This window comes from Paramormyrops kingsleyae, chromosome 14 (assembly GCF_048594095.1).
Source record: "Paramormyrops kingsleyae isolate MSU_618 chromosome 14, PKINGS_0.4, whole genome shotgun sequence".
NCBI lineage: Eukaryota > Metazoa > Chordata > Actinopteri > Osteoglossiformes > Mormyridae > Paramormyrops > Paramormyrops kingsleyae.
In genome coordinates, this window is record NC_132810.1 from 26,882,336 (window position 1) to 26,902,206 (window position 19,871).

The 19,871-nt window shown below is 42.7% G+C and overlaps 1 protein-coding gene across 4 annotated transcripts in view; it reads right to left on the reverse strand.

Annotated features, from left to right (window-relative positions):
* Positions 1 to 253: 253 nt before the first annotated feature.
* Positions 254 to 19,871, reverse strand: part of trim9 (tripartite motif containing 9) — a 135,092-nt gene continuing 115,474 nt past the window's right edge. For all 4 annotated transcript variants that reach the window (XM_072698908.1, XM_072698907.1, XM_072698906.1 and 1 more), the window contains 2 exons: positions 2,407 to 2,710; positions 254 to 2,231 (listed from right to left, as the gene is read on the reverse strand). In XM_072698908.1, coding sequence (XP_072555009.1) covers positions 2,006 to 2,231; positions 2,407 to 2,710 — 530 coding nt within the window. In that variant the 3' untranslated portion in view covers positions 254 to 2,005. The remainder of the gene's footprint in view (positions 2,232 to 2,406; positions 2,711 to 19,871) is intronic.

A 19,871-nucleotide genomic window follows, 5' to 3' on the forward strand; every position in this document is an offset into this window, starting at 1 on the left:
AATAACAAGGCTTAAATGTGAAAACAAAACTACTGCAGCTAATTGCAGATTCCGCACATGCCATGCAATGTTTAAAATATCTCAAAGTGACACAAAATCATATTTAAAAAATGACCCACTACTTACAGCTAATAATGCAAGTTATGATTATCAACTGTGACTTCAATTGCGATATAATGATTTGTTCTGTAAACAGCACTGTTCAATATGTTCTCAACAGCACTGTTGAGTTAAATATGTTCATTTAATGAGTGTGGCTTTCTTTGAGTCACACCTGCACACCTCCAGGACCATGAAGTGATCAACAAAGATTGTAGCTGATGCCTTCCACCCTGGGCATGGATTATTCACAAACATTCCTTTCTGGTAAGAGGTTAAGGTCTATCAAGAGCTAAAGTCCACAAACAGTACTCTCCTGTAGGTTCCATTATAGTCCAGATGTTGGAGAATTAAGTGTAGGACTGAGGTGTGTACTAACTTAGCTTGGGGGGCAGTGTGTGGCTCAGTGAACTAAGCCTCTATACCTGTGATTGATATATCTCCAGTTAAAGCCCAGCAACGGCATGTGGGTCCTTTTGCAAGGTCCTTGACCCCCAAATCCCTGGGCACAGCAAGAGGTGGTTGCCCTTCACAAACATACTCACTCTCATGGAAAGCAAGATGGGGGAGATGAAAAGAGAGTTTCCCCACAGGGATCAATAAAATATAATGCCTTACTACCAAATTGTGAAATTTGTGTATGATTACTCCCCTAAATCCCTCTCACTGGAAGAAGTGATGGAAACTTCTCATAGATCAGAATTTATCACTGCAGCTGATGTTCCTACAGTATGCTGGTCAGAGGCTTATGCACAGGCTTCTGTAACAATGCATCATGTAATAACACACAAAAAAATAAATAATTACTATGTTGTACAAAAGGACTTGTGTGTGTGCGTATGTGACAGAATAGCAGGCAAAGGACCAAATAAAAAATTACATGGAATATAACGAGTGGATTGAATCACTGATTTATGAATTAGGTTACAAGTTATTTTAGTTACAAAGGGCTAGGAGAAACACTCATTAATCAATGAACAATCTTATGTACAAGATAATAAAGTACTTAGCGTCATGAAGCTTTCAAGAAACAGACCCCTGAAAATTTACAGAATTTTACCTAAATTTATGTGTCAGGGTCAGCCCCTGCTGTGGTCCTTCCGTGTCCCTTCCCCGTTTGACCAGCAGGTGTTGCTGGTCATCCTGTTCTTTATGTTAGTCTTTGTTCTCCCCTGTTACCTGTCTTGTCATATGGCTCAATGTGTTGAGCATCCAGTTGTGTGTACCCTTCTGTCCTGTGTTCAAGTCCCCCCTCCTCTGTCTTTGTACTTTGCTCCCTAGTGTTTCATTTGAGTGTTTCTAGTTCCTGTATCTGGTGATGTTGTATTTGGTTTTTGGTTTTGTTCCTGGTGTCCCTGCTTGTGTCTTTACCTGTTCTGTAATTCCCCAGTGTTAGTTTCTGTTTCCTTGGTTAGTTCTTAGTTTCCCTGTTTTCAGTCCCTTTTGAGTTCATTAGTTTCACCTGTGCCCTGTTTCCTTGGTTTTGTTAATTAGCCTCACCTGTCCTGTGTTAGTCTTGTTACCCCTTAGTATTTTAGTTCCTGCCTCTGTTCAGTTCCCCGGTGGTTCATTGTCTATGAGTGTGTTATTGCTTGTCTTGGTTAGTTTGGTTAGATCTGTGTCCTGGTTTTTCCTTCCTAGTTTTTGTTTTGTAATATTAAGTCTTTAATTATCCCCTTTAGTTTTGACCCCTCGTGGTCCTTTTGGTTTTCTTGTGTTTTCTGTTTTATTTAATAAACCCTGTTTTGTTTTCCTGGAGCTGCAAGTGGGTCGTCCGCCCTTTTTGTGCCTGCCTGATGCCTCGCTCCCGTGCCCGAGTCACCCGCATCCATGACATTATGTAATGAAAATGTGTTACATTTTGTCTGATTTGTCATAAATTACAGAACTGTTGTGACATCATCATTCAACATTGTTGAATCTGTATTTTTGTACTGCATCTACAACTGTGATGTTGCAGTTGGATTACCTGTACGTTACGGTTGAGACTGATAGCAGGGAAGAAGAGCCCTTCCATCCTTTCAAAGGCAACTGGACCCTGCTGCTCATCATTGATCAGGAATATCAGGATGCCCCGGGACAAGTCCAACAACACGCCAACTGTGGCACCTTTACTGATGCCCCCTTCAGTCCTGTGTGCACATACAAGGAGGTTGAAACAGGGCAGGCAGATACACACAGAAAGACCTCCTGATAACAAAGCCTAAAGGAGGGCATGCAGAGGCACACAGAATGACACGCTGATAACAAAGCTGAAAAGAGGGCATGCAGAGGCACACAGAAACAACAAACCAAGCTGACACTTACCTGTTTTTATGAGAATTGTTGTGCATAAACCAGGACCGGTTGTTATCCACATACATGGCCCATGCCCTATCATCTTTTCCCAGCATGACATCCTTCAGCACATCATCATGAGCTACTCCAAAGGCAGGGTCTGGGTGGTTGTCATAACGATCTATGCTGATCTCCCAGTAATGCACCCCATGGGAAAAGCCAGTGTTTCCCATAACCACTCTGTCGTCATAACTGTTACATGTCACAGTTAGATTGTCATTGGAGAACATAATATCTGGGTGTGTGCATGTAGGGTCGAAGGTGAACCAGGCAGCTGAAATGGATAAAAAAAATCAATAAAGGCAACAAAGATAACTATATAATTCTCGAACCCATATAAAGTCAGTGGCATTTGATTAGAAAGGTGGCATTTCATTACATATAATATTCTTAGCTAAAAATACATTTTCATACATGCTACATAAAATTATGTCTTTAGATTTCCTAGCTGTAGCAGGGCATGTGACTTTTTTTTACTATTTTAAAATAATGTAGTACTTTATTCTTCCCCCAAGATTTTGTTTTGTTGTCCAGCAGCATCAAATAAAAAACAAACAAATAAATAAATAGTACTTTACTTAAGGTCATGTTTTCAGTAATTTATAAACATATTTATAACAAATAATGATGCATTCATAAAGCATTATAAGCATGGATATAAATATCAAAAGGCATAACACATTATAGCCATGTCTTTTATGCATTATGAACGCTTTATGAAGCTCTCATCTATAATGCACTATAGACAACTTTATAATGCACTACAAAGCATCCTTAATGCTTATACTGACCATTATAATCCTTAATGCTTTATAAATGCATTATGAATGTGTTTATACATTAATAAAAACATGGCCTTAAGTGTTACCATAAATAGCTCCCAGCACTATCCAAAAACTCAATAAATAAGTGGTGCAATGGCTCAGTGGTCAATGCTGTTGCCTTAACCTGCAAGTTTGGCAGATCAGATCCTACCTCTAGTGTGTGTGTTTGGCATGTTTTTTCTAAACTGCCTGTAGTGTATAATTGTGCATGTGCCCTGTGAAAGCTGGCCCAGTAGAACCCCAGGGCTCCTCAAATCCGGCCCTCCATTCCAAATCCAGGCCTTGTTTTCAGTTCTCCTAGATAGTTAGTTTAATTATTACTAATTCTGAGGCTTCCCATCTGGCTCACAAGTAAAGGAAGGCTGGCAAAACAGGCCCTTGAGGACCATGATTTGAATAGCCCTGCTGTACGCCATCCTGGGCCCAATGCTGCCCCCAGTGATGATGGATGAATGGATAAATCAAAATCAAATAAATAACTAACAAGAAAGTATAGACAGGAAGTCTTTCCAGGGTGATTGCTGAGCCCAGGGTTTCCCTTTGCATCCAGACTTTTGAATAATGGTAAGCTGCACTCATAGTATGAAGACTTACTCCGCTTCAAGAGAGTAAATGTATCCATCTAGTTTGAAAGTAATCTCAAGCACTGTAATCACAATAGGCAGACAAGGATTTCTGTTGTTTCTCCTGTCCTTCTCTATCAGCCTAAGTCTGCAACATTTTCACAAGCATAGATCTAGATTTTGGGTGGGCATCTGACCTCAGGAGCCCCTCCTAAGGCACATTAATTTAATAAGAGACTGTTATCATGTAACAAAATATAAATTAATCATACTAGATAAAACTGAATTAAAAATAAGATAAGAAAATAAGTAAAACAGCAAAAGAAATCAAGAACTGCAGAAAAAAAGGAACTGTTGGAATAGGCTTCCAACTATCGCACCATGAAAAAGTTTTTTGATTGTGCAGAATTGATTTACTATAAAATACTGATCGCTCAATAGATGCAAAATTGCACCTAATAAAACTAAGCCTTAAACACCAGTCTTTGTCTTACAAACTATAACCCACTAGGAACAAAAGACTTTATACTTTCATATTTATCAAAATACTGCCTGCCAAAAGGAACACAGGTTATTCACTGAATTTATCCATGCTCTCAAATCCAACCAAACATAAACCAATCACTGTAAAGGATGCTCTCGGAATGACTGCAGCGTATACCCCAGGCAGCCACATCATTCACTCTCCCGAATCTAATCCTTACTCCTGCCACACCCACAACCTTTACAATTTCTAGAGTTACTAGATTGACCAACTGGAAAAGTGAAAGCCAATAAATGTGTTTTTACCCATATGGTCTGAGTTTTAGTCATGACACAGAACATTGAAACTACTGCAATTCACTTATTGCACATTCCACTTACATCCCAATTTGCAAAATCTCCATCCCTAATTAGGTGGTTAACTGTATGTCTTTGTGTATAGATGTTTTTTATATTATTTATATTCATGTGTCGTCTGCAATTTTCGCAAACTTCCAAAAGCTCTCAAAAAATTCCCATTTAATTTCTTATACCAACCCCGCAATTATATGGAAACCACGATGGGGCAAGTCACAATGCAGAAAGGTCGACTTTTTCTTTTTTTTTTGGGGACAAGCGAAGGTCAGCAGATGACACACGAATGGGTTTAGTAACTCATGAATGCATAAAATGCATGTACAGTGCCGGTTTGGAGGATGCCGAACGTGTTTACAGTAGCTTCTCAGGTGATATCTTGCACTGATCTTTTTATCTTGCGTTTCTTGCATTTTTTCCCTTCGCTCCGCTGAGATGCTCACTTCGCTTGCCAAGGTGACCAAAAGATTTTACGTGGTTTTTCCAGATCATGGGGGCCCTGTGCCCCAACCTCTGCAATGTGGAATGGTTGACTGTACATCTCTGAGCCCATATGTTTATAATAATGCACAACATATCTCCCATGCCAAAATTACTCTCCTCTACATTTTTAATGGCCAAAACATATGCTTTGTGATAATATGTTTTCATAATTACATATTAGGTAGTTTTGTTTCATGATTTTTGTTTTCATGATTTTGTTTTCATTTATTTTAATTCACTGCAATGTTTCCTACAGGTCTGAACTATACTTGTGGTGCTGATTGGCAGAATGAGCCAGCTTTATCTGTCGGCACAATAATGGTCTAATATACGTGAAAAGCAACAAATATGTGTGCCCTTTAACACAATATTTTGATTTACTAAATATTTCTTTTAATTTGTCATTATATTTCACAGATCCACCCCTTCCCTCTATCTAGCCACATAGGAGGACAAAGTAAAAAAAAAAAAAGAAGACTCCACTGTGTACAGAGATGGCACTATTTGTCAGAGCACTTAGGGCGTACTTAGACTTGGACCAGTTGCCTTGTACCATGCCCAAGCACAATTGTACTCCATCCCCACTGGTCTACGCTCACATTACACTTAACAATCCGGGCCAGAGCATGCACCATGTGACTTTTTGTGTTAAAGAAAACAGAGGAAGCAAAGCACAATCGCACAGCACAATGGAATTAATGATTAATGTCCTTATAGTGACATGCATAGATTTATCAAGTATCCAACACAACGATTTATATTTATTCAAGCTACACATATAAGAAGATAATTCCACATTTTACCAAATATTTCACAGTTTGTGCAGTCAGTGTTGCATGGGATACCAGTTTTGAAAAGGAACTGCTTGTCTGCTCCCTGTGTTTCCCTTGGCTGCTAATAAACTGCACCTTAAGCTTGTTAGTCATGTTGTTTAATTGTTTACATCTAAGTACTGCTCCAAGATGGCAGTGCTGCTGACACATAGTAGAAATAAGCGGAACAGCGAGACAAGGTATCTACTGTAGGAATATTGGACGAAAGACTCAAAACAGGTTTAGCTTAGATCATTGATGAAGAGCAGCCTGAATTTTTTAAAGGAAGACATATTAGTAATAATATTCGATTAGTATTACACATGGTAGATTATAGCAACTATATATTGGATTAAAGTTTTATGTTGTTTTTGGCTTTGGGAAGTACTTTGTTAAAGCTATAAGGACTTTATATACTAGGATTGTTCCAGTTCTGTAAATTTGGCACAGGGGACTTATAAAAGGTTTCAGATTGGGAATAGAAAATGGCAAGGGTGTGCCATTTACCGTACCCTTTTTTGTTTTTGTTAAAAACACAAATGCTGGCTCTAAATATTAAGAACACTTTCAAGGAATTAGAACTCTAAGAAGGGAATTAAAAATTTGCCAGTGTGCAGATGACACATTGTTTCTTAAAGATATGGACAAAGTAACCAAAGCAGTTGATTGTAATAAAGAATTTTCCAATGTTTCAGGACTTAAAATGAATATGGACATATCAGTTTTATTTCCAATGAAAGATTGTAATTTGAAAAACCTATGTAAAATACGTGTTAAAATAAGGTAAAATACCTAGGAGTTGTAGTATGCAAAGATGAAAACATGCAAAATTATCTAAAATTTATCCCAATAATTAATAAAATTGAAAAGAGATTTAATTTGTAATTACAGAGAGATTTGTTAAACTGAATAGTTCTCTTGTCTAAAGCTGAAAGAATTTCCAGGTCTGTTTATATGTGTTTAGCACTTCATATGCCTTTAAGGGTTTAAAAAAAATAGATAGAAAACGTTTTGACGTTATCTGGAAAAATAAAGCGCATTATTTCAGAAAGGACATATTGTGTAATAATAAAGATCATGGTGGTCTGGAAGTTCTTAGTTATGAAACAATAAATAATATGTTTTAAATAAATTGGATTGGGAAATTCTTAAATGAGGACAAAAATAGCACTTGGAATTCTTTCCCTAAGTTTGTTTTTAAACAAGCGGGTGGGGTTGAATTTCTTTTGAAGTGTAATTATTCTATTGATAAATTCCCTATAGCCAGATTCCACCAACAGGCTCTTCTGGCTTACACAATGGTTTACAATCATAACTTTTCCCCTGATAGATATTATGTATATTTGGCATAATATTCAAAGTTAAGCATACTGTACCCAGGCATTGTACAGGTAGATCACACTAGTCAACAGGGTCAAGCATGCTTGGGCATGGAACAGATCAGCTAGTATGAGTTCACCCTTAACCTTTCTGGCTTTTTCAAAGATGAGCTCCAACACCTGTGCATATGGGAACACCTCTGGTACTGGTCCATTTATTGATATTGTCAGACAGGCAGCAAGTGTTCCCCTTTCAGTCTGTGTTGCAGGACAGTGTAGACCTCAATAAACAGAAGAAAAACAGACATTTGGTTTTAAATTAACTATACAGAACTTAGAGGCAATATATACACTGCTCAAAAAAATTAAAGGAACACTTTTTAATCAGAGTATAGCATCAAGTCAAACGTCTGGGATATCGATCTGGTCAGTTTAGTAGCAGAGGGGGTTGTTAATCAGTTTCAGCTGCTTTGGGGTTAATGGAATTAACAACAGGTGCACTAGATGGGCAACAATGAGAAAATCCCAAAACTGGAATTATTTAACAGGTGGAGGTCACTGACATTTTTCCCTCCTCATCTTTTCTGACTGTTTTTTCACTAGTTTTGCATTTGGCTACGGTCAATGTCACTACTGTTAGCATGAGGCGAGACCTGGACCCTACAGAGGTTGCACTGGTAGTCCAACTCGTCCAGGATGGCGCATCAATACATGCCATTGCAAGAAGGTTTGCTGTGTCTGCCAGCACAGTCTGAAGGTCATGGAAGAGATTTCAGGAGGCAGGCAGTTACTCTAGGAGAACTGGACAGGGCTGTAGAAGGTCCTTAACCCATCAGCAGGACCAGTATCTGCTGCTTTGTGCAAGGAGGAGCAGGATGAGCACTGCCAGAGCCCTATAAAATGACCTCCAGCAGGCCACTGGCGTGAATGTTTCTGATCAAACAATCAGAAACAGACTTCATGAGGGTGGCCTGAGGGCCCAGTGTCCTCTAGTGGGCTCTGTGCTAACTGTCTGGTACCATAGAGCTCGATTTGGCATTTGTCATAGAATACCAGAATTAGCAGGTCTGGCACTGGCACCCTGTGCTTTTCACAAATGAGAGCAGGTTCACCCTGAGCACATGTGACAGATGCTGCTTGTAACATTGTTCAGCTCGACTGATTTGGTGGTGGGTCAGTAATGGTCTAGGGAGGCATATCCATGGAGGGATGCACAGACCTCTACAGGCTAGACAACAGCACTTTGACTGCCATTAGTTATGAGGATGAAATCCTTGTACCCACTGTCAGACCCTATGCTAATGAAGTGGGTCCTGGGTTCCTCCAGGAGCACGACAATGCCCAGCCTCATGTGGCAAGAGTATGCAGACAGTTCCTGGAGGATGAAGGAATTGATACCATTGACTGGCCCCCATGCTCACCTAAATCCAGTAGAACACCTCTGGGACATTATGTTTCGGTTCATCCAACACTGCCAGGTAGCACCTAAGACTGTCCAGGAGCTCAGTGATGCCCAGGTCCAGATCTGGGAGGAGATCCCCCAGGACACCATCTGTCATCTCATTAGGAGCATCAGACATGCATACAAGCATGTGGGGGCCATATTGAGTATGATTTTGAGTTGCTGCAATAAAAATTTGTCAGAATGGACTAGCCTGCCACATAATTTTTTCACATTGATTTTCGGGGTGTCTTTGAATTCAGTCTTCTGTCTTCTGATCAAATGATGTGGTATCTTGTCGTTCCTAACTGTCCATATCAGTATAGATATCCAGCATGTTTTTTTTTCCAATGAGATCTGATGTGTTTTCAGTGTTCCTTTAATTTTTTGAGCATTGCATTTAGTGCTGAAAGAAAGAGAAAATTCACTTACCCTGGTCATGATTGAAAAACCAATTTAAGTGTCTAACCTTAACTAACGTTAGTCGGTCTTTCTAACTGCCACAGCCCAAAGAGAAATATAATCGTTCTTATATTTAGCCAGGACAACTTTACTACATGTTGTACAATGGTCATGTTACGTGTCAAAAACACTTGAATCTTGTAGCTTCCAGCGCAGCACAGCTGCTGCATTCTTTCATAGAATTCAAAGCTGCTAACGAAATTGGATAACAATTATGAAATTAGGAGAAAAACATTTGCTTTACCTGGTCCGTGGCTGTAGGTACAGTGGCCCTCAAAGCCCAGAGCACGTCAACAATAACACAATGCAAAAACATTAAGGAAACGCAAAAACAAAAGGATGATACATAACCATCAAGAGAAAAATTGAGCCAGTTTTCTTAATGTGTTGTGTTCTCTTAGTGTATTGCAATTTTGAAAACGGAAGTGCTCCATGCCATAGGGGGCAGTAATCGACCTGTTGATCAAGGTTGTACAGTATTAAACTAGAGAATAGTAGACAGACTGTTAGGGCTTTGTGATGTATCAATATATTTTCAAAATGAGATATATCACAGCTACAATCAAACCAGGTTTCCCAAAAACTCCTGTTAGCAATTTACACTGTTGGACACATTAAGTTGCCTGGCTCCAACTACGTAAGTTGCTAATGCACTCCCATTCAATTAACAATGTTTGTGTATTTTTTAGCAAACAATGACTACGTTAACATGCAATAACATGAATATCATTTTTGCATGTGTTTTTAATGGCCTGATTCCAGAGTTAGTCATGCAGACACAGTAATCGTGTTGACTTGGGGAAACAGCATGTTCCTCTTCTGTATATTCCGTAGGGCTGGGTGATACAGACCAAAAGCCATATCGGTATTTCTAGCCAGAATAGCAATACATGATATTATCTGTTAAGTGTATTAAATGTACAGTTTTAAATAAAAACCATGTGAGATATAACAAACTATTTTATTAAAACGATATGTGGGCTTCTTTCCTTGTTTGCAAATATACAACTATTCAGTATAGACATTTTCTTTATTCTGAACACGTCTCAAAATAAAAACAAAAATCAATAAATGCCCATATCTGTTGCATGGGTTAAATAAAGCAGTCATGACATATAAGTGATTCACTCAACCATGTCCACCAACAGACTAGTTTTTGTCCATTTATGACACTGCTCTAAAAACATAAAGTGAATGTTTTTTCTGTTCATAATCTAAATCTAAAACTTATTTCATTCAAGTGTTTTCTGAATTTGTAGCCTGTCAACACTAAACAGCTACTGTAGGTTATTTACAGAGCACTTGTAAACAACAGGAGTTGAACCCAAAGTGCTGTACAGACGATAAACCATTAAAAACAACATAAATGACAAAACAATGTAACAAGAAGAATTTTAAAAAACACAGAAATAACTGAAAAAACTAAAACAATTTGTTGACTAAAAACAATGACAATTGATAGTCAAACAATTCTCATATTGAATTAAAGGCTAAGGAATAAAAGTATGTTTTTTGATGAGATTTAAAAACAGGCAGTGAGGGTGCCATTCCACAGTTTAGGGGCCAGGACATGCAGAAAAGGCCCGAACACCTCTCTGTTTTAGCCTAGACTTTCTGGCAGTCAACAAAAACAGATCAGCAGACCTGAGAGACCTAGCTGGGGTATAAGGAGTAATCAGGTCAGTAAGGTAGGTCGCTAGTCCTCTAATAGCTTTAAAGAGGAACAGGAGAACCTTGTAGTTTATCCTAAACTGTATTGGTAGCCAATGGAGGGATGGACCTCACGCCTATTAATGCCTGTTAAGAGACATGCAGCAACATTTTGTACCAGCTGTAAGTGGAAGGTGGAAGCTTGGCTGACCAGAGGACTTAATGTAAGGTTCCAGGGAACCTAGGTTAATGTGGGGGGAATCACTGGTCCCACTGGGCTGAAAAATCAGGACCTCAGTTTTACTGTCATTGAAGTTTTAAAAATTTAAGGCCACCCAGGCTTTGATGTCCTCCAGGCAGTCCAAACAGATACATGTATAATAGGTGGTGTCAGATAATACTGGTGTCAGAGGCACAATATCAAGAGTTGAATACTGCCCCGTGTGGCACGGAGCACTTCCGTTTTGAAAACTGCAACACAGTAAGGAAACACAATACATTAGAATCTTTGGGGAAGATGGTGGCACAGGAGGTAGTGCTATTGTTCGGCAACTGGAAGGTTGCAGATTCAAGCCCTGGTTCTTCCTGACCCCATCAAAGTGTCCTTGAGCAAGACACTGAACCCCAAATTGCTCCCGGTGTGCAGGTTGGCACCTTGCACTGGTGTGTGGATGGGTGAATGTGAGGCATAAATTGTAAAGCGCTTTGAGTACTCGCAGGAGTAGAAAAGCGCTATATAAATGCAGTCCATTTACCATTTACCATAACAAAATGGTAGATTACCTGGATGCAAATAACATTCTGAGGAATAGCCAACATGGATTTAGGAGAGGTAGATCCTGTTTAACGAATCTTCTTCAGTTGTTTGAGGAAGCTACAAATGAAATTGATCACAAAAAGGCCTACGATGTGATCTACTTAGATTTCCAGAAGGCCTTTGATGTTGTCCCCCACAAACGGCTCTTGCTAAAGCTCAAAGCTGCAGGGATTTTAGGAACTGTGGCAGTTTGGATCAAAAACTGGTTAACTGACAGGAAGCAGCGAGTAGTTATTAGAGGCACAATGGGCCTGCAGTTCATAGTGGGATATCGTAGGGTTCAAATTTAGGACCACTATTGTTCCTAATTTACATTAATGATATTGACACCAATACATACAATAAACTGGTTAAATTTGAAGACGACACCAAGGTGGGTGGTGTAGCAGATACTGATCTAGCAGCAGAGAGGCTACAACGGGATCTGGATTTAATTAGCGACTGGTCTGATACTTGGCAGATGAAATTGAACACAGATAAATGTAAGGCAATCCATGCAGGGAGCAGAAATATAAAGTACAGATATTTTATGGGTTCCACTGAAATAAAGGTAGCTGATTACGAGAAAGATCTCGGTGTGTATGTTGATGCTTCCATGTCCCACTCTTGCCAGTGTGGGGAAGCAATAAAAAAGGCCAATAGAATGTTGGGTTATATTTCTAGGTGTGTGGAGTTTAAGTCAAGGGAGGTGATGTTACATTTATATAATTCCTTGGTAAGACCCCACCTAGAATATTGTGTGCAGGTTTGGTCATCATACCTTAAGAAGGACATTGCTGGCTTAGAAAAGGTGCAACGGAGGGCTACGAGAATGATTCCTGGTCTTAGAGGAATGTCTTATGAGGAGAGATTAGCTAAGCTGAATCTGTTTAGCCTTGAGCAAAGGAGACTAAGGGGGGACATGATCCAGGTCTATAAGATTCTAACGGGTCTGGATGCTGTTCAGCCAAATGGCTATTTCAATATTAGTTTAAATACTAGAACTCGTGGCCATAAGTGGAAATTAGCCACATTTTAAAACAAATTTGAGGAAGCACTTCTTTACACAGCATGTAGTTAGAGTATGGAAAAGTCTTCCTGCTAGTGTAGTGAAAGCTAAAACCTTGGGTTCCTTTAAATCAGAGGTAAATAAGATTTTAACAACTCTGAGCTATTAGTTAAGTTCTCCCCAAACGAGCTTGATGGGCCGAATGGCCCCCTCTCGTTTGTAAATTTCTTAAGTTCTTAACACAGTAAGGGAACACAGTACAAATTAAATTTGCTTAATTTTTGTCTTGATGTTTTTGCGTTTTCATAAGTTTTTGCATTGTGTTAATGTTGACGTGCTCTGGGCTTTTAGGCCCACCATATGTAGGGGCATGTGATTTGACGATATTGTGAACAATTAAAATCTATTACTTGCCTTTACGGAGAGATCATTTGTATCGTAGTACAGTGCAGATTCTGTCAGTTGCAATTATATGGCACATACACACATCTAAAGCTTTTTTGTCAGCCAAATCCATTTTGACAGACCAATAAACTAGTAATAGCAAACATATTTCTGCCTCTCTGTCCGTTTCATGCCCTTGTCCCAATGTGCAATATGCAACATGCAACATATTATGTATTTGATAACGTAGTGGCATGGACGAGATGGGGGAGTTGGTCCCGAAAAAGAATTTGACATCAGTAACAGATGGTAACAGATTGAAGAGCTGGCATGCTGTGGTCTTCAGCGGTGCCTGTGAAAAGCACACAGCATCATCAGAGACCACAGCTACCCAAGAAGCCAGCTGTTCAGTCTGTTACTGCTTAGAAGTAGATGCAGTACCTTGGGTGCTCGGACTACCAGACTCAAGAACAGTTTCCACCACCACCAGACTCCTCAACTCCAACACTTAAAAAGTGTACAAAAATGTACTGGTATTATGTGGAATTATTCCTCAAGGTGCATTTTTTTTATACTAAGTCACTTTCTCAATGTACAAAACTGGTGTGTGCACTATTTCCACCCCCCACCCCCCATACATACATAGACATTCCCTTATTTATGACTTTTTAATTTTATTGTACTTCATCTTCTTGTCCTCCAATGCTGAGACTTGTTTTCCTGCTTATCCTCTCCTCCAACACATTTAATTGTAATGTTGACCCTGTGTTACCATACGTATGATAAATGAATTGAAACTTGAACCTTTAACAAAACAACATACACAATAGTTATTTTATATATTTGCAAAGGTAACATTAACAAGTCGGATGGCAACATTACAGACTTTTTTTAACCACCTCTAAAGAAAGCACCAAAAAGAGCATACTGTTATTTTTTCTTTTAAGTTTTGTTTTCTTATAGAGCTGTATTTTTTTAAATAAGGTACAGTAGTACCTCGGTTCTCGAACTCACTAGAACTCAAATTTCTAGAAAGTCGAACAAACCGGTTTGGCCTAGAACTCGATCTGAATATCAGAAGTCGAACGTGAATGCTGACCTAATATAAATTGTACGCAATTGTACGCATTGTACACAAATTGTATGGAACAATAAATAAAAAATGACATAAATTGTACGCAACAATAAATAAACCACTAACTTACGTGTACTATTAGAGCATTTATGTAATTTATTTACACTTCATTTTACCAGGTAAATTAACTGAAAACCAGTTCTTACTGCTTTACGTGATATTCGGGAGAAATAGCAGATTACGCATCGGAAATGCCTGGGATACAAACGTCATGCGTGTAACTAAACTCTTCAGCCAATAAGGGCAAAGATGTGTCGTCACAGAGGCGGTTCCAGTTTGTGCAGCCGGCAGTGTTGCCAACTTAGCGACTTTGTCGCTATATTTAGCGAGTTTTTAGACCCCTCTAGCGACTCGTTTTCAAAAAAGCGACTAGCAACAAATCTAGCGACTTTTTCTGGTGTTATTGGAGACTTTTGGAGACTCTGACCTGAAAGCACGTATAGTCCTTACTCTTCTCACCGAGCAGCAGGTGCTGCCGTGAGCTCCTCTCCGTCCCAAAGTACTCACAGGCGTACATTCCTCGCGCAGCAGCCCCGCCCAGCTGCAGTCAGAGCACGAGATGTTCACCCCAAATGAATCGCGCATGCGCGAAGCCGCCGCTGGCTGGCCTTAGGGCGGGATGTTAATTTTCTTTGTCTAAAATAAATGACTGCACTAAAATAAATCACAGATTTGATTCACACAGCCTCAGTCTGGTGAGGCTTGCTAAGAGCACCAACTGCCTGACGATGGTCTACACCTTTTTGCCACATCAGCTGCTTACTCATTTAAATCAGCTCTCTCAGTTACTGAACCTAACGTATAGAGAACGTATAGAGATGATGACCCACTCTTTCTGTGAGCCAGCACAGCCTGTTTGTATGTGGAGGGGCATCATTTTCTTACAATGCTATTGACAGTTTTTTTCTATTGTCCTTTTTTGGTCCATTTAGATTGTTAATGTAGATTTTATACAAAAAATGTTATGGTTAAAAATGTTCACTGTTCACTTGTTTACTGTGACTTGTACACTTAAGCAAACTTAAAAAATAATAATAAACAATTAATTAAATAACTCCACCAGAGTGTCTCTTTGGGGTCACTTTTGCCGGTCCCAAGTCCGGATATAGGAGGAGGGTTGGAATTGTGATATATAAAAAAACAAGAATAAAGGTCATTTGTAGTTCTAAACGTAGTTAGGCTGTTTTTTTTTTCTTTTTTACCACTTTTTGTCTCTCCCACTATATTATTCCTACGGCGTTGAGGGAATAATTAATAAAATAAAGGGAATGATTCTATAAGGCTGTAACTAATCAAAACAAGAACTGACTGGCGCGCCGGCAAGGCAAGGCTACCTAATCGGAACAGATAGGGAGGGCGACAGAGAATATCAGCGGCCCCTACTTATCTTTTAGCCTTCCAGAAGGACAACTACAGTACAAGCCGGCTGGAATCACACATGTGGTTGTCACGTACACGGAAGGTACCGAGAAAGGGGGGGGGGATGCCCAAAGGGCTTTAAAAGGGATACAGCTGATACATATGGCAGAGCCTCCTCCTGTACATGCTGAATGTATGTCAGACGGCCGCTCCCTGATTATAATCAGTCAAGACAATAAACCGGTGATTTGCAACTTCTCCCCATGTCAGCTGTGAATCTCTTCTCATCCACGGACCCGGTGCTCCAACAATTTGGGGGCTCGTCCGGGATCCCCAAGAGATTCGCAAGATTCGGCTAAGAGGTGACGCGGCCTACTTGGACACAGAGAACTGCGAGGCGCCGACTAGAAGAGGTATGCAGAGCCTGTTATATCAAAATCTGCACATTGGATATGTCAAATTGAGCAGTTTGAAGTGTCCAGGGGCCCGTCAATAAATTAAGACGGAGGAGAGGTTGCACGCACTGTGTTTATATAATATATTGGGTATGTCTATATATTGTGTATGCATTGTGTCCAGGTATTGTGCGCAGGGAAATAGAATTTTAAGGAGCGGAAGGTACGGGAACCCCGCAGGGAAGTAGGACCTTAGGGAGCAGAGGGTACGAGACCCCCGCATTGTCTTTGGTGTGGCAACCCCACTATTTGCTGACGAGCGGTAGAAAAGCTGGGTTAGAGTCCCGGGGAATTCAAGACCCCCGAATGCTAGATTGGCCAGAGGGAATAAGGTCCCCCTCTCTAAAACAGGTTGGAGTCTCGAGACGAGGAGTCTCAAAGCTATTTGTGTGTTGTTGTGCTGAGTTGTGGGTGAGCAGGGTTGTGGGTTCTTCCTGTTCAGGGTGCTCGCCGCTCGCTCTCTGTTGGTCGAGCTGACCGTGGCTCTGCTGTCACTGCTTGCGGTCTTACAGTTTGTCAGAACCGAAGGGGAGTTCTCAGCAATTGGATGCCCAAAAGCGTGCCAGCCCGGCCGCACCCGCTGACTCAGTACGGGCAGGGCCGACGGGTACCTAGCTTGGACTCTCAGGAGGTTGGGTGATGCCTGAAGACTATTTTGCTGTCGTTGGTCGAGTCAGAACACCGGTAGTGCGCCCGATAAGCTGACTCCCACCTGGGTTGTCTCAGTTGTGCGTACAGAACACCCCCTTCCAAGTTGACATTGCTGGGGATCGGGGGGGTTTCGGGTGGGAACGGGCCTGTTTGACTGGGATTGAGCTTGTGGGACGTGCCCTGTTCAGGGGGGACACAACAGTGAGCTGCTCTGAATATAGTCTTATTATTTTAGAAGTTGTTGATTTATGTATTGGTGGTGTTTGTTGGTAGGACATTCGACTAGGATAAGGAGGTGTACTAAGTGTGGGTGGCTGAACCCACATCCGGAGGCAGAAGGGCTGTTAGACAAGGGATCAAAACAGTCAGGACTGATTAAAAATGGACCGCGAGTTTGATCGGGAGCTAGATGATGGGGGATGGGCGTCCCCGGAAAATGCAGTGTGGAAGCCACTAGTAAAGCAGATCCAGGTGGTGAAGGAAGCCATAGAAGGGGCAAGTGGTGAAGGAGATAAAGAGAAGGAGGTAGCTGATGCCGGGGACCGTATGTGTGGGGCGGTTCAAAGCGCCGGGTGTCGAGTAGAGGATAAGCGCTCACTGGGAGAATTACTGTGGAAAAAGGAGAGAGAGCATGCTAGCCAAAGGGACGAAGCAGCAAGGCAGAGGGCGACAGCCAGTATAGTGCAGAAAGGGAAGTGGAAAAAAGAGGAAGAGAGGCATGAGAAGGAAAGGAGAGTGTGGGTGAGATTAGCCATATTTTGGCAAGGGACAGACCACCTCCATAGTGAGGAAAAAGGGGAGGGTAAGTCACTCCCTCCCGTAAAAGAAAAACAACTAAAACATGGGGATCGTCCCTCAGTGTATAAGGGTAGGGAGGCGCTCTCAACAGCGCCCCTGACCCATATGTGCCCCATGATCAATGTGACAGGAGGAACCCTCCACATTCGAACACAGGATACTCAGGAAGTCTCAGACTGTGTCCGGTCTGGGAAGGCAGAGGAGGAGTCAGACAGGGACTCAGATGTAGGATCTGAGTGCTCTAGTCAAGTGAAAAGAGACAGGTCAGATGTCCGTGAAAATACAAGGGCACAAGAGCAGCCAGCATTTAGCAACAGAGTATTGAGGGAACAGGCAGAAAACCTAGGGGGAGGTGGATGTGGTAAACCCGTCACACCAGGGAGAGAGCTAGGCCTCAGCGTCCGGACGCAGAAGAAAGTAGAGGTGCTGGGCCAGTTTTTAGGGTTACTGGAGGAGGAGGAGACAGAAGTGGCCCTACAGATAGACGGACTCAGCGAGGAGTACATAGAGGGACTGCCAGGCCCGTCTGGAAATAGATACGGCCTGCGCTCCAGAGGCAAGCAGCTCCCCCTGTTGAGGGGAGCAGGCAATGGAAGGGAACGGTATAAACCTTTCTCTATAGGAGATGTGCAGGCCTTGGCAGATAAAATGCCCCCCCCGGCAGAGGGGGGAGGACAGTGGATGGAGAAGTTAGACCAACTCACTCAGGGCATGACGCTTGCACTGGGAGATTTCCGGGCGGTGGCAGCCCGCTGCTTGACTAAACATTCCCTACAGGGCGTAGAAGACAGAGCAGGGACTATTACATATGCAGACAATATGTGTCTGACGATGGTGGTGATGCGCTTGGGTGACGCCATGCGGGAGATGTTCCCCGCCCCTAGTGGAGCAGCCGTCCCAAAGTTTACGTGGGATCCTAAGGTTCACCCTAGAGAATATTTGGATAAATGTAAAGAGGATTGGACCCGTCGAACCGGGTGCCACCCAGGGCAGGAAGGGGTGCACCGGGAGTGGTTTAGGCGGGCAGTAATGGAGGGGGTCCCAGAGGCAGTTAGGTCAGCTATACTAGGCAGCCCGGAACTCCCGGGAGCAGACTCCCATGTGTGGGACCGGCATGTACTACGCCATTTGCAGAGGGCAGAAGAGGAAGCAGAAAAGGAAAAGAGTAACCTTAAGGAATTACAGACACAATTACTGAAGCTGCAGGTGGGCGAAGCGAGGCAAAAGGCTAATGAAGCTAAAAGGAAAGAGCAGGGAAAGCAGATGGTGGCGGGGGTGTCCCCAGGGGGACCACCCATATACCCGCCCGGCACTTGGAACGGGCCACCCACCTCCCAACAGGGAGGGTGGGGCCAGCAATGGGGAAGGGGCCGAGGCGGTTGGCGTCGGGGATACAGGGGCCGGGGCTGGGGAAGGGGTGCTCCACAAAGGGGACCGCCGTCAGGTGTCTGTTTCAGGTGTGGGGTGGAAGGACACTGGGCCAGGACTTGCCCAGCAGCGGTCCCAGCCAATGTCCATGGCAGGGGAGGCCCTCTTGGAAATCAGGTGATGGCCCCCAACCCCCAAGCGGCTCCCACAGCAGGACAATATCCGGCAGTGGAGGCAGGGGAGTGGGACTGGTACCCCTCCTCACCATGACGGTTCCCGCGAGCGGCCCGGGACGCAGGGGAGGCAGACCCTATGCTGTCCCTTATGGTCATGGACAAAGAACTGCCATTTCTGGTAGACATGGGAGCCACGTATTCCACTCTTAACGTGGTTCCACAACAACATCATCTGTCTTCCTCAACAGTGACCGTTGTGGGCTTCTCGGGGGAAGAACAGAGACTGCCAGTGACTAAACCGGTGAAGGTTGCGGTGGGAAAACAGACCTTTCTCCACCTGTTCGTGGTGTCTTCTTCCGTTCCAGTGAACCTCCTGGGACGGGACATGCTGGTGAAGCTGGGGGCCTTGATCCTGTGTAGTGCAGACGGACTGGTGGTCACCCTGCCGGAGGGCACTCGCCTGCGGTGCGACGCCTGCACCGCGGGCACGGGACAGTGGCTGGTACAGCCGGTCCAGAGTCAGGCCCTAACAGACATCTGTTGGGGCCTACTAGAACCCAGCCTGACTGGCATCCTGGCGGCCTACTCAGCGTGGCAGCCCTGGATCTCGCTCCTAGAGCCCTATGTGCCCCCACCTGACCCTCCTCATGTGACCCTTTCCTACGACAGGGATAGTACTGATTGGTATGAGGAACTGTTTGTTGAGCAACTAGAAGGCCAGCAGTGGCAAGTTGCCTCTGAGAACTTATATGTGGGTCCCGAAGGGGTAGCCTCAGCCACACTGCTTACCCCAGAACAGCTGCCCTGGTACAGTACATGATTGGACAGGAAGCTGTCCCACATGTCTCTCTGGCCCTCCATCCTAAACACCAGGCCAAGGATTTGGGCCCGATGGTGAAACGGGCCAGAGAAA